Raw genomic sequence first — 15,783 nt, 5'->3', positions numbered from 1 at the left:
TTCCCTTAGTCGCTTGTGACCAATGTCCTCGCAACTCCTTCTCTCTCCCATTCTGTTCCTCTCTCCCTTTTTCCCCTCTGGTCTCTCCTCCTCTCCATAGCATTCTCCTCTCCCTAGCATTCTCCTCTCCATAGCATTCTCCTCTCCCTAGCATTCTCCTCTCCCTAGCATTCTCCTCTCCCTAGCATTCTCCTCTCCCTAGCATTCTCCTCTCCCTAGCATTCTCCTCTCCCTAGCATTTTCCTGTCCCAAGCATTCTCCTGTCCCAAGCATTCTCTCCCCTCCTGTCCCAAGAATTCTCTCCTCTCCTGTCCCGAGCATTCTCTCCTCTCCTGTCCCGAGCATTCTCTCCTCTCCTGTGCCGAGCATTCTCTCCTCTCCTCTCCTGTGCCGAGCATTCTCTCCTCTCTGCTCTCCCTAGCATTCTCTCCTCTCCTGTCCCAACATTCTCTCCTCTCCTGTCCCAAGCATTCTCTCCTCTCCTGTCCCTAGCAGTCTCTCCTCTGCTCTCCCGAGCATTCTCTCCTCTCTCTCCAATCCTAATTTCCGTTTCTCTTGAGAGCAGCAGCCAACCTTCCTATCCTTGTCTCTTTGCCTCTCTGTGAGGTCTGTTAGGGTAATGATGATGGTAATAAGACCTAATATGTTTGAGGAGATAGGTGTTTGGAATGAGATGTTATTGTTGCTGGAATAAAGGTGATTTGAATCCCATGAGCGCCCCATGTCGCACCTCGAGCCTAACGCCCAAAACACCTCTCTCCTACACACACACCACAGTTACCGTCAAACAATCAAAACTACCGCCCATCTGGGCATTTATGCACACACACATGCACGCATGCACACACACACTCGGGTTGGGGTTTGAAATAATTTCACAATTGACATATTTGTTGGATATCCGGCTATTCGCAATCCATGTTATTTTTACTTACATTTTGGAGGGCCAGTGAAATGGGAGAGCAGATAGAGGGAGATGGAAAAAGTTGCAGTACCCAAGGCAACTCTGCTACAGCCAAGACCAGCTAACTTGTAGCAGCCAAGGTGTTATTTATCATCCCATGTAACAGTGCCTGTCTTGACTGGAGTAACCTGGAGAAGCTAGCTAGCCAGCTATAGCTAAACAGCCTACCTGTTGGTTGCTTTTTACTCCTTCTCATTTTGCCAACTTTTATTTCCATAGGCTTTCAACATACTCTGTAAAGTTATCTATATAGTGAAAATGTTAAATATTGAAGATGATAGCATCACTTGTCCGTTGAGGTGTAGTTTAAGTGTAAAATAACCAAGTCATGGATGACCGACAGTCCACCTGTTGCCTAGGCAACAGAGACTTTGACAAAGTGTTGGAGGGGTTTTCCAAGGCACCGTTGTAGGGGCTCAGCTGCCAGAAACTTACACACCTAATCTTGACATATTTCTGTCAGTACTTTGCACAATACTTTGCATAATTTACACAATTATTTCTGTCACAGTAACTTTTTATTGACATTATCAATGGGCAAGTTTATCAGGTGGAAGTAAATATTTTTAAACCCTCACAAAAGCCACACACCCACCTACAGACTCAATGCAAGGATTAATATAATAATCCCCAGTCTTGCCACATTTCAGGACATTTCAGAGGCATTGTCAAGCACATATTTCTGATTTAACTGATACTATTCTGATCTCTGCTCTCCTCCATGTCCATTGTGCTTTGAGCCGGAGTTTGCAGTAGGCTGTTTGCAGTAGGCTGTTGTCTAAAGGAAGTGTGTCCAGTCTCATACCATACATTTGATGTCGTCTTCAGAGGTCATTTCATTTTCTTCATGACGCACTTTGTGTGTATTACATTATTTTCTTTCTACATAACACATCTGTGTACATTACACAAATCCCAATTTGTCTAAAGTTAGCTTGTCAGCTAATGTTAGCTAGGCTAGCTAGGTAGCTAACGTTAGCTGGACTAGGGGTTAAGGTTAGGATTAGGTAACATTCTAGCTAAGTAGTTAAAGGGTTAGGTTTAGGGTTAACTAGCATCCTAGCTAAGTAGTTAAAAAGTAGTAAGTTGTTGCTAATTAGCTAAAATGCTAAAGTTGTTCATAACGTGATTTGTTTGGGTTGCTAGACGCTCTCGTTATATGGCCACCCATCCTCCCCGACTAACCTCCCACCTGTCCTTTCTGAAATAAGTAACCCGCTGTTTTTATCTGTGATTGAAATGCACTCTCTATATATATAAAAAAAAAAGGTAAACACATGTTTGTGATCCTGTCATGAATTTCCAAAAATACATTTGTGTCTATTTCACAGTAATCTGTGATAGTCCTAGCAAGTCAGGGGAAACCACCATCTGATCTCCTTTCAAACGTTATCTCACAGGGGATATCGCTTATTCTCATTCCCCCTCTGTCATCTGTCCTGTTCATACCCTCTCCCTCTCTCATCTGTCCTGTTCATACCCTCTCCCTCTCTCATCTGTCCTGTTCATACCCTCTCCCTCTCTCATCTGTCCTGTTCATACCCTCTCCCTCTCTCATCTGTCCTGTTCATACCCTCTCCCTCTCTCATCTGTCCTGTTCATACCCTCTCCCTCTCTCATCTGTCCTGTTCATACCCTCTCCCTCTCCCATCTGTCCGGTTCATACCCTCTCCCTCTCCCATCTGTCCTGTTCATACCCTCTCCCTCTCTCATCTGTCCTGTTCATACCCTCTCCCTCTCTCATCTGTCCTGTTCATACCCTCTCCCTCTCTCATCTGTTCTGTTCATACCCTCTCCCATCTGTCCTGTTCATACCCTCTCTTATCTGTCCTGTTCATACCCTCTCTCATCTGTCCTGTTCATTCCCTCTCCCCTTCTTATCTGTCCTGTTCATACCCTCTCACTCTCTCATCTGTCCTGTTCATACCCTCTCCCTCTCTCATCTGTCCTGTTCATACCCTCTCCCTCTCTCATCTGTTCTGTTCATACCCTCTCCCATCTGTCCTGTTCATACCCTCTCTCATCTGTCCTGTTCATACCCTCTCTCATCTGTCCTGTTCATACCCTCTCTCATCTGTCCTGTTCATACCCTCTCTCATCTGTCCTGTTCATTCCCTCTCACATCTGTCCTGTTCATACCCTCTCACTCTCTCATCTGTTCTGTTCATACCCTCTCCCTCTCTCATCTGTCCTGTTCATACCCTCTCGCATCTGTCCTGTTCATACCCTCTCTCTCTCTCTCTCATCTGTTCTGTTCATACCCTCTCTCTCTCTCATCTGTCCTGTTCATACCCTCTCCCTCTCTCATCTGTCCTGTTAATACCCTCTCCCTCTCTCATCTGTCCTGTTAATACCCTCTCCCTCTCTCATCTGTCCTGTTAATACCCTCTCCCTCTCTCATCTGTCCTGTTCATACCCTCTCCCTCTCTCATCTGTCCTGTTCATACCCTCTCTCATCTGTCCTGTTCATACCCTCTCTCTCTCATCTGTTCTGTTCATACCCTCTCCCTCTCTCATCTGTCCTGTTCATACCCTCTCCCTCTCTCATCTGTTCTGTTCATACCCTCTCTCATCTGTCCTGTTCATACCCTCTCTCATCTGTCCTGTTCATACCCTCTCTCTCTCATCTGTTCTGTTCATACCCTCTCCCTCTCTCATCTGTCCTGTTAATACCCTCTCCCTCTCTCATCTGTCCTGTTCATACCCTCTCCCTCTCTCATCTGTCCTGTTCATACCCTCTCCCTCTCTCATCTGTCCGGTTCATACCCTCTCATCTGTTCTGTTCATACCCTCTCCCTCTCTCATCTGTTCTGTTCATACCCTCTCCCTCTCATCTGTCCTGTTCATACCCTCTCCCTCTCTCATCTGTCCTGTTCATACCCTCTCCCTCTCTCATCTGTCCTGTTCATACCCTCTCCCTCTCTCATCTGTCCTGTTCATACCCTCTCCCTCTCTCATCTGTCCTGTTCATACCCTCTCTCATCTGTCCTGTTCATAGCCTCTCCCTCTGTCATCTGCTCTGTTCATACCCTCTCCCTCTCTCATCTGTTCTGTTCATACCCTCTCCCTCTCTCATCTGTTCTGTTCATACCCTCTCCCTCTCTCATCTGTCCTGTTCATACCCTCTCCCTCTCTCATCTGTCCTGTTCATACCCTCTCTCATCTGTCCTGTTCATACCCTCTCTCATCTGTCCTGTTCATACCCTCTCTCATCTGTCCTGTTCATACCCTCTCTCATCTGTCCTGTTCATACCCTCTCTCATCTGTCCGTCTGCCCGTCCGTCCGTCTTTCTGTCCGTCCGTCTTTCTGTCCGTCCGTCTTTCTGTCCGTCCGTCTTTCTGTCCTATTGGTGTGGTTAATTGCTTCAAGTTTACTCCCTCTAATGCAATATATTAGGGTCGGAGCCCCTTCATCAGCCTAACGCCGGCATTTAATTAAGTCTCCCGGGTTAGGTAGTGGGCCACGCTCCATCAGCAGATCACATGGTCATTAGTAATTAATACGCTGACAGGATTAGCGCTCTCTGCTAGGCTTGCACGGTGTCGCTGGAGGGCAGGGGTGGCAGGGGGGCCTGAGTGATGGCTTCCAGAGGGGGAGAGAAGGGAAAAAGTGTGTCTGTGTAATGGGTCGGCGTGTGTGTGTCTGTGTGTCCATGCCAGTTTGCTCACACTAGTGTGTGTGCTGAAGTCTTCCCTCCGTGGTGATGGGGGTCTTCTCTCCAGCAGTAATGACATCATTACAGGTCGACTGTATTTCCATCTGCTCCAGCATTACTCTCGCCCCACTTTGGGCCGCCCCGCCACGACGCTACGCGGGTCAGAATTACAACGACACGGGCAAATTGCCCTGCTAAATGATGAAGCCATTAGGAATGGGAGGCTAATTCAGAACATATGTAGTCCCGGGGAGAGAGAGAGAGAGATGGGGACATACTGGGGGAAGACAATGAGCAAAGTTAACTTCCTTACCCGACATCTTCAATATCTGTCAGTCTGGGGTTGTTGTTACATCTGTATAAGGTATTTATGATCGTTGATGAGACATGGATGGAGTGGGTTTTAAATATGCAGACGGACTTAGAAATGGGGGATGTGATATTTTGATGACTCGCCGGAACTCTTTCGTGGATTGCTGTGTTAACCTCGATGACATAATCAGTTATTTGTTCTGCTGACAACATAATTCCTTATGTTCAATGTATTATATGACATAATGCTATTACATACATGAACTGACATCATAATATGTATGTTAGTTGTGTGGTGTTCTTGGAGGATCGTAGATGAGCCTAGATTGTCACCTCTCACAGTGATGACTGTTGCTCTATACTCCACTCCGTTGGGTGAATCCTAACTTGGAAAACAAAGAACTTGAGCCCTCTGTCAGTGAGTTGTCATTGACATGTAATATGTATTGTTTTACTTAACTTAGTGGAATGCGTTTATTGGAAGTCGCTCCCAGAGTGTCTCCTAAATCTAAGTAAGTACACAAGTCTTGGCTAAATTACTAAAATGTCAATGTTCTCTAGGTTCTGTTGATGGACTACCTGGATGTGAAGAACACTAAAAGTGCTGCCGAGCCCTCTGCCCAGCTCACCTACGCCAGCACTGGCAGCGAGTTCGCAGCCTTCTTCGCCAAGAAGAAACCCCAACGTGCCAAGCAGTCCCTCTTCAAGTAAGACACAGACAGGCTAAAAACCTTGAGCATTGAGGGCCAGTTTTACCAGACCTAGATTAAGCCTACTCCTGTACTATAAAACATGCTTGATGGAGAATGTCCTTTGAAAGTGCTTTTTTAGTCAAGGAAAGGGGGAAGATGGCCCCTACACTTCAGAACCCTAACAGAACCAGGTTAGTGTGCAGTAGGGATGTCTATAGTATTAGTGTGCAGTAGGGATGTCTATAGTGTTAGTGTGCAGTAGGGATGTCTATAGTGTTAGTGTGCAGTAGGGATGTCTATAGTGTTAGTGTGCAGTAGGGATGTCTATAGTGTTAGTGTGCAGTAGGGATGTCTATAGTGTTAGTGTGCAGTAAGGATGTCTATAGTGTTAGTGTGCAGTAGGGATGTCTATAGTGTTAGTGTGCAGTAGGGATGTCTATAGTGTTAGTGTGCAGTAGGGATGTCTATAGTGTTAGTGTGCAGTAGGGATGTCTATAGTGTTAGTGTGCAGTAGGGATGTCTATAGTGTTAGTGTGCAGTAGGGATGTCTATAGTGTTAGTGTGCAGTAGGGATGTCTATAGTGTTAGTGTGCAGTAGGGATGTCTATAGTGTTAGTGTGCAGTAAGGATGTCTATAGTGTTAGTGTGCAGTAAGGATGTCTATAGTGTTAGTGTACAGTAGGGATGTCTATAGTGTTAGTGTGCAGTAAGGATTTCTATAGTGTTAGTGTGCAGTAGGGATGTCTATAGTGTTAGTGTGCAGTAGGGATGTCTATAGTGTTAGTGTGCAGTAGGGATGTCTATAGTGTTAGTGTGCAGTAGGGATGTCTATAGTGTTAGTGTGCAGTAAGGATGTCTATAGTGTTAGTGTGCAGTAAGGATGTCTATAGTGTTAGTGTACAGTAGGGATGTCTATAGTATTAGTGTGCAGTAGGGATGTCTATAGTGTTAGTGTACAGTAGGGATGTCTATAGTGTTAGTGTGCAGTAAGGATGTCTATAGTGTTAGTGTGCAGTAGGGATGTCTATAGTGTTAGTGTGCAGTAGGGATGTCTATAGTGTTAGTGTGCAGTAAGGATGTCTATAGTGTTAGTGTACAGTAGGGATGTCTATAGTGTTAGTGTGCAGTAAGGATGTCTATAGTGTTAGTGTGCAGTAGGGATGTCTATAGTGTTAGTGTGCAGTAGGGATGTCTATAGTGTTAGTGTGCAGTAAGGATGTCTATAGTGTTAGTGTACAGTAGGGATGTCTATAGTGTTAGTGTGCAGTAAGGATGTCTATAGTGTTAGTGTGCAGTAGGGATGTCTATAGTGTTAGTGTGCAGTAGGGATGTCTATAGTGTTAGTGTGCAGTAGGGATGTCTATAGTGTTAGTGTGCAGTAGGGATGTCTATAGTGTTAGTGTGCAGTAGGGATGTCTATAGTGTTAGTGTGCAGTAGGGATGTCTATAGTGTTAGTGTGCAGTAGGGATGTCTAGTGTTAGTGTGCAGTAGGGATGTCTATAGTGTTAGTGTGCAGTAGGGATGTCTATAGTGTTAGTGTGCAGTAGGGATGTCTATAGTGTTAGTGTGCAGTAGGGATGTCTATAGTGTTAGTGTGCAGTAGGGATGTCTATAGTGTTAGTGTGCAGTAGGGATGTCTATAGTGTTAGTGTGCTGATTCAGGCTGTTGCAGTATCTAACTGGAACCATTTCAAAACCATGCAACTTTACGTTATGTACCCCAACCACAAGGCAGACCTGTAGTAGTAGCTCTAGGTGTTAACTGCTGACCTCTGTAGTGTAAGGACTGGGTCTCTGAGTAGGAGTGACAGTAAGTAGTCTAGTCCCTGATCGGTTTGGCTAAGGCGTGACAATGACCATAGGAGTTGGCAAGACAGCAGAAACGCATCTGGAACCAGGCTAGAGTGACGACGGCACAAACGCATCTGGAACCAGGCTAGAGTGATGGCACAAACACATCTAGGACCAGGCTAGAGTAACGGCACAAACACATCTAGGACCAGGCTAGAGTAACGGCACAAACACATCTAGGACCAGGCTAGAGTAACGGCATAAACACATCTAGGACCAGGCTAGAGTGATGGCACAAACGCATCTGGAACCAGGCTAGAGTGATGGCACAAACACATCTAGGACCAGGCTAGAGTAACGGCACAAACACATCTAGGACCAGGCTAGAGTGACGGCACAAACACATCTAGGACCAGGCTAGAGTAACGGCACAAACACATCTAGGACCAGGCTAGAGTGACGGCACAAACACATCTAGGACCAGGCTAGAGTGATGGCACAAACACATCTAGGACCAGGCTAGAGTAACGGCACAAACACATCTGGGACCAGGCTAGAGTGACGGCACAAACACATCTAGGACCAGGCTAGAGTAATGGCACAAACACATCTAGGACCAGGCTAGAGTGACGGCACAAACACATCTGGGACCAGGCTAGAGTAACGGCACAAACACATCTAGGACCAGGCTAGAGTGATGGCACAAACACATCTAGGACCAGGCTAGAGTGACGGCACAAACACATCTAGGACCAGGCTAGAGTAACGGCAGAAACACATCTGGGACCAGGCTAGAGTGACGGCACAAACACATCTAGGACCAGGCTAGAGTGACGGCACAAACACATCTAGGACCAGGCTAGAGTGACGGCACAAACACATCTAGGACCAGGCTAGAGTGACGGCACAAACACATCTAGGACCAGGCTAGAGTGACGGCACAAACACATCTAGGACCAGGCTAGAGTAACGGCACAAACACATCTAGGACCAGGCTAGAGTAACGGCACAAACACATCTAGGACCAGGCTAGAGTAACGGCACAAACACATCTAGGACCAGGCTAGAGTAACGGCACAAACACATCTGGGACCAGGCTAGAGTGACGGCACAAACACATCTAGGACCAGGCTAGAGTAACGGCACAAACACATCTGGGACCAGGCTAGAGTGATGGCACAAACACATCTAGGACCAGGCTAGAGTGATGGCACAAACACATCTAGGACCAGGCTAGAGTAACGGCACAAACACATCTAGGACCAGGCTAGAGTGATGGCACAAACACATCTAGGACCAGGCTAGAGTGATGGCACAAACACATCTAGGACCAGGCTAGAGTAACGGCAGAAACACATCTGGGACCAGGCTAGAGTGATGGCACAAACACATCTAGGACCAGGCTAGAGTAACGGCACAAACACATCTAGGACCAGGCTAGAGTGATGGCACAAACACATCTAGGACCAGGCTAGAGTAACGGCACAAACACATCTAGGACCAGGCTAGAGTGATGGCACAAACACATCTAGGACCAGGCTAGAGTAACGGCACAAACACATCTGGGACCAGGCTAGAGTAACGGCACAAACACATCTGGGACCAGGCTAGAGTGAAAGTGTGTTTCTCTCTTCCAGGTTTGAGTCGTCGTCTCACGCCATCAGCATGAGTGCCTACCTGAGGGAACAGAGGAGAGAGCTGTACAGCAAGAGTGGAGAACTACAAGGTAAGGGAGGGCAGGAGGGAGGGAGGGGTGTGGAGAGGTACAGAGCTGGGAAGGAGTAGAACAAGGGAGGTGCCAAAACAAAGAGCGCCCCGTGTTGCACCTCAAGCCCAACACTATAACAGAGTCCTGCGCTGGCCAGGTACACACGCACACGCACACACACACAAACACACACACACACACACACACATAGACAGACAGACAGCGAGGGGGAGATTGGAGAGTGAGTCCCTGGAGAGTCTCACTGTTCCACAGCTTTTCTTCTGTCTGGTTTCTCTCCCCTTGCTCCCTCGCTCTGCGATGACCTTGTGGTTTCAATCAGCGGCGCCTGACAGCACTGTTTGCCTGCTTGTTTCATCGGTTTTTTTCAAACCCCGTTCCTCCGAGACATTGCCTGTGTGTAAAATGGAAGTGAGAGGCATGGTGGAAGAGAGAGAGAGAGGTCGTCGAAAGGAGGGGTTCCGAGATACAACGATTTATGCAGGATCTGAAAATAATTCTATGTCACAATTTCCATGATTGCATTTCGAGCAAACTTTAAGGTGAGTCACAGCAATGCTAAGTGTCAACTGTTTAGCATTAAACAGGTGAAACATCTCAACGACCCTCCCTCGCAGGCCTCGAGGTATGATTTAATTTTTGATAGGAAACGCCAGTCAACGCTAACCTAGCATACAGGCTACATACACAAAATGATCGCCCCGTTCGAAAAGTCCAGATTAACATTTCCTTAAAAAAATGTGCTTCAAATAGCCGCCAACTTTTGTCCTTACCTCTCGGTAGCTCAGATGTGAAAAAGATAATTAAACAATATTTGGGCCGGTGGTTGAATGCCTGGCAGCGTTAAACGAAGATGAGATTTCGCTGCCTTTCATTTCTGCTGTCACAATGCTTAGCTCGGGTTCCGCAGACTGCTAGGGACCTGAATGGCAGAGAGAGATTCAAGGAATCTCTATTTAGAAAAGTTAAATAAATCGACTTGGATGATGGGAGGGGGGGTGAAAAGTCACTGTTATCATCACACCACTGTATGTAGAAGCCATTCAGTGATTTCTGAAGGAATACATTATAATTAGAAAAACATATAGCGACTTTGAGACAACGGTCAATCTCTTTTTTTTAAATGAAGCTGACTGTAGAACAGAGAGAGATTGAGAGATGTTGAGTTAGCCTGGCCAAGGGATTATCCAACACTTAAAGAGAGCAGTCTTTTCTCTACTAGACATAAGATCTCACCTCGATATACAGTAATCCATTCACACAGTCAACCATCACCAGTACACTTTCTCTCTTGGCTGATGCCAGTTTTATAGTGCAGCTGGCTCAGTTGGTTGGAGTGTGATGTTTAGAGCTCCAATAATCAAATCTAACAAAATCTACACAGTTTATTAGGTACACCACCCCGTTCACGAAAATGGTTTGCTCCTACAGACACGTGGCCGTGGATTGCTACAGTTGAAGTCGGAAGTTTGAATACACTTACACGGAACCCAAACCGGCTGTGCGCGTGCACCAACGTGCATGAAAGTATTTTGTCCCCCCACACCAAACGCGATCACGACATGCAGGTTAAAATATCAAAACAAACTCTGAACCAATTATTATATTAATTTGGGGACAGGTCGAAAAGCATTAAACATGTATGGCAATTTAGCTAGCTAGCTTGCACTTGCTAGCTAATTTGTCCTATTCAGCTAGCTTGCTGTTGCTAGCTAATTTGTCCTGGGATATAAACATTGAGTTGTTATTTTACCTGAAATGCACAAAGTCCTCTACTCCACCAATTAATCCACACATAAAATGGTCAACTGAATCGTTTCTAGTCATCTCTCATCCTTCCAGGCCTTTTCTTCTCTTGACTTTATATTGCGGTTGGCAACTTTCATGAATTAGGTGCATTACCGCCACTGACCTCGTTCGTCTTTAGTCACCCACGTGGGTATAACCAATGAGGAGATGGCACGTGGGTACCTGCTTCTATAAACCAATGAGGAGATGGGAGAGGCAGGACTTGCAGCGCGATCTGCGTCAGAAATAGAACTGACTTCTATTTTAGCCCTTGGCAACACAGACATTCGTTGGCGCACGCGAGCAGTGTGGGTGCAATTATTGAATAATATAGATATCAAAATGTATTTTGCAATGCACGCGACGCGAGCGGTGTAGTCAGCCTGTTAGGTTGGAGTCATTTAAACTCATTTTTCAACCACTCCACGAATTTCATGTTAAAAACTATAGTTTTGGCAAGTCGGTTAGGACATCTACTTTGTGCATGACACAAGTAATTTTTCCAACAATTTTTTACAGACAGATTATTTCACTTATAATTCATGGTATCACATTTCCAGTGGGTCAGTAGTATACATACACTAAGTTGACTGTGCCTTTTAAACAGCTTGGAAAATTCCAGAAAATGATGTCATGGCTTTAGAAGCTTCTGATTGGCTAATTGACATCATTTGAGTCAATTGGAGGTGTACCTGTGGATGTATTTCAAGGCGTACCTTCAAACTTAGTGCATCTTTGCTTGACATCATGGGAAAATCAAAAGAAATCAGGCAAGACCTCAGAAAAGAAATTGTAGACCTCCACAAGTCTGGTTCATCCTTGGGAGCAATTTCCAAATGCATGAAGGTACCACATTCATCTGTACAAACAATAGTACGCAGGTATAAACACCATGGGACCACGCAGCTGTCATACCGCTCAGGCATGAGACACGTTCTGTCTCCTAGAGATTAACGTAATTTGGTGCGAAAAGTGCAAATCAATCCCAGAACAACAGCAAAGGCCCTTGTGAAGATGCTGGAGGAAACCGGTACAAAAGTATCTATACCCACAGTAAAACGAGTCCTATATCGACATAACCTGAAAGGCCGCTCAGCAAGGTAAAAGCCACTGCTCCAAAACCTCCATAAAAAAGCCAGACTATGGTTTGCAACTGCACATGGGGACAAAGATTGTACTTTTTGGAGAAATGTCCTCTGGTCTGATGAAACAAAAATAGAACCTTTTGGCCATAATGACCATCGTTATGTTTGGAGGAAAAAGGGGGATGCTTGCAAGCCGAAGAACACCATCCCAACCGTGAAGCACGGGGGTGGCAACATCATGTTGTGGGGGCGGTTTGCTGCAGGAGGGACTGGTGCACTTCACAAAATAGATGGCATCATGAGGATGGAAAATTATGTGGATATATTGAAGCAACATCTCAAGACATCAGTCAGGAAGTTAAAGCTTGGTCGCAAATGGGTCTTCCAAATGGACAATGACCCCAAGCATACTTCCAAAGTTGTGGCAAAATGGCTTAAGGACAACAAAGTCAAGGTATTGGAGTGGCCATCACAAAGCCCCTGACCTCAATCCCATAGAAAATTTGTGGGCAGAACTGAAAAAGCGTGTACGAGCAAGGAGGCCTACAAACCTGACTTAATTACACCAGCTCTGTCAGGAGGAATGCGCCAAAATTCACCCAACTTATTGTGGGAAGCTTGTGGAAGGCTACCCAAAATGTTTGACCCAAGGTAAACAATTTGAAGGCAATGCTACCAAATACTAATTGAGTGTATGTAAACTTCTTACCCACTGGGAATGTGATGAAAGAAAAGCTGAAATAAATCATTCTCTCTACTAATATTCTGACATTTCACATTCTTAAAATAAAGTGGTGATCCTAACTGACCTAAGACAGGGAATTTTTACTAGGATTAAATGTCAGGAATTGTGAAAACTGAGTTTAAATGTAATTGGCTAAGGTGTATGTAAACTTCTGACTTCAACTGTATATAAAGCAGACAGGCAGGCATCGAGGCATTCAGTTACTGTACGATTGAACATTAGAATGGGCAAAACGAGTGACCTAAGCGACTTAAAGCGTGGTATGATCGTCGATGCGGCCGGCATCCTGGACTTTTCACACACGACAGTGTCTAGGGTTTACTGAGATTGGTGTAACAAACAATAATCATCTAGTCAGCCGCAGTCCTGTGGGAAAAAACAGTTAATTGATGAGAGGTGGAAGGAGAATGGCAAGTTTCGCTCAAGCAAACAGGCGGGCCACAAACAGGCAAATAACGACACATAACAAAAGGTGTGCAGAATAGCATCTTGTCGGTCCTTGTCACAGATGGGTTATTTGCAGCAGACGACCACACCAGGTTCCACTCATATCAGCTAGAAACAAGAAGAATCATCTCCAGTGGGCACGCCATCACCAACACTGAACAACTGAGGAGTGGCAAAACATTGCCTGGTCTGACGAGTCCTGTTGTGTCATGCTGATGGCGTAAGCAGCATCGCCCCATCCTGCCTAGTGTCAACGGTGCAATCTAATGTAATTAAAGGGCACTGTGTTTCCCATGATAAATAAGGGCTGTACTTCTCTGCAGTGACAGGAGTGTAGTACTACTAGCTGTGTTTCCCATGATAAATAAGGGCTGTACTTCTCTGCAGTGACAGGAGTGTAGTACTACTAGCTGTGTTTCCCATGATAAATAAGGGCTGTACTTCTCTGCAGTGACAGGAGTGTAGTACTACTAGCTGTGTTTCCCATGATAAATAAGGGCTGTACTTCTCTGCAGTGACAGGAGTGTAGTACTACTAGCTGTGTTTCCCATGATAAATAAGGGCTGTACTTCTCTGCAGTGACAGGAGTGTAGTACTACTAGCTGTGTTTCCCATGATAAATAAGGGCTGTACTTCTCTGCAGTGACAGGAGTGTAGTACTACTAGCTGTGTTTCCCATGATAAATAAGGGCTGTACTTCTCTGCAGTGACAGGAGTGTAGTACTACTAGCTGTGTTTCCCATGATAAATAAGGGCTGTACTTCTCAACAGTGACAGGAGTGTAGTACTACTAGCTGTGTTTCCCATGATAAATAAGGGCTGTACTTCTCAACAGTGACAGGAGTGTAGTACTACTAGCTGTGTTTCCCATGATAAATAAGGGCTGTACTTCTCAACAGTGACAGGAGTGTAGTACTACTAGCTGTGGATGGTGGACTGTTTGTTCTTTGTCTCTTTACCTGAGGGAGATGGTACATTCTGTTACAAATCCTTAACAAACAGTATCTCTCAGGTGTGTGTGTGTGTGTGTGTGTGTGTGTGTGTGTGTGTGTGTGTGTGTGTGTGTGTGTGTGTGTGTGTGTGTGTGTGTGTGTGTGTGTGTGTGTGTGTGTGTGTGTGTGTGTGTGTGTGTGTGTGTGTGTGTGTGTGTGAGAGAAGGGGCCCTTCCGTCTCCCTCATTACAAACACATGCCCAGAGCTTAGGAAGCTTAATTACATCGTCTCTCCAGTGAAGCACACCGCGTATGCTTCCATTAATCCACAGCTTCATCTAAAGGCTTCATTATAGCTACATATGGACCCACAGCTGGGTGGGTGTGGGTTTGTATAGGGGTGTGTGTGTGAGAGACAGGGAAGGCAGGAGACATGTCCCTGTATGTTTAATCTCCCTCTAGCTAGCTCTTTGAACAGAGAGGCTCTCTCTTTCTGGTCTCGAATCATAATATAGAGAGGTTCTCTCTTTCTCGTCCAGAATCATAATATAGAGAGGCTCTCTCTTTCTAGTCTAGAATCATAATATAGGGAGGCTCTCTCTTTCTAGTCCAGAATCATAATATAGAGAGGCTCTCTCTTTCTAGTCCAGAATCATAATATAGAGAGGCTCTCTCTTTCTAGTCCAGAATCATAATATAGAGAGGCTCTCTCTTTCTAGTCTAGAATCATAATATAGAGAGGCTCTCTCTTTCTAGTCTAGAATCATAATATAGAGAGGCTCTCTCTTTCTAGTCCAGAATCATAATATAGAGAGGCTCTCTCTTTCTAGTCTAGAATCATAATATAGAGAGGCTCTCTCTTTCTAGTCTAGAATCATAATATAGAGAGGCTCTCTTTCTAGTCTAGAATCATAATATAGAGAGGCTCTCTCTTTCTAGTCTAGAATCATAATATAGAGAGGCTCTCTTTCTAGTCTAGAATCATAATATAGGGAGGCTCTCTCTTTCTAGTCCAGAATCATAGTACAGAGACTTTGGCCTTCCATTCCATCCACTCCCGACTCCATGAATAAATGATGGAAACAGGGAAACCACTTCCAATATACAGATTTGTTATCATGGCCCTGAATGCAGGCAATTGCTTTATCCTTTCCTGTTTTTATTTTCTCCTCCAAAGTGCCGGTTGGGAGAGAGTGAGCGGGGTGGTCATCATTGCCATTTCCAAGATATTTCTCAATAACCAAGTTTTTTTAGAGTACACCTTTTTGAGTTGTTTTTGTTAGCGCAACAACAGAACAGAGCTGTATTACCTTACCCCAGGGCAGGCAGTGTTGAAATGACAACTACACCATGATCCAAACACAGAGGTTTGTCTATCAGCCTCCGCTCCTGCCTCGTATGACCTCCCCTCCCACCCAGACACGGTCATAATAGACCCGCAACTCTGTTTCACTCGTTTCTATCCCCCTATCTGCCATATTTCCCTTTTTGAATTTCAAAATGGCTTGTTGTCACAACAAAATACTTGAATCTCCACAGTAGTCCACCTTGAATTGAGTTACAAAATGAGTTTCTTTCTCCCTTAATTCCTATTGTGTGTGTGTGTGTGTCCTTCTACAGTATGTCTGCCTGCATGTGTGTATC

General features: G+C 45.2%; 1 protein-coding gene across 2 annotated transcripts in view; it reads left to right on the top strand.

The window, feature by feature from the left end:
- Positions 1–15,783, top strand: part of LOC106609608 (exocyst complex component 4) — a 284,451-nt gene that overhangs the window by 83,928 nt on the left and 184,740 nt on the right. For both annotated transcript variants that reach the window (XM_045722267.1, XM_045722266.1), the window contains exons 8-9: positions 5,494–5,639; positions 9,054–9,142. In XM_045722267.1, the coding sequence (XP_045578223.1) occupies positions 5,494–5,639; positions 9,054–9,142 (235 nt within the window). The remainder of the gene's footprint in view (positions 1–5,493; positions 5,640–9,053; positions 9,143–15,783) is intronic.

This window comes from Salmo salar, chromosome ssa07, assembly GCF_905237065.1.
Source record: "Salmo salar chromosome ssa07, Ssal_v3.1, whole genome shotgun sequence".
In the NCBI taxonomy this organism is placed as follows: domain Eukaryota; kingdom Metazoa; phylum Chordata; class Actinopteri; order Salmoniformes; family Salmonidae; genus Salmo; species Salmo salar.
Note: the sequence above shows the minus strand (reverse complement) of the source record. Positions and strands in the feature narration are given on the sequence as shown.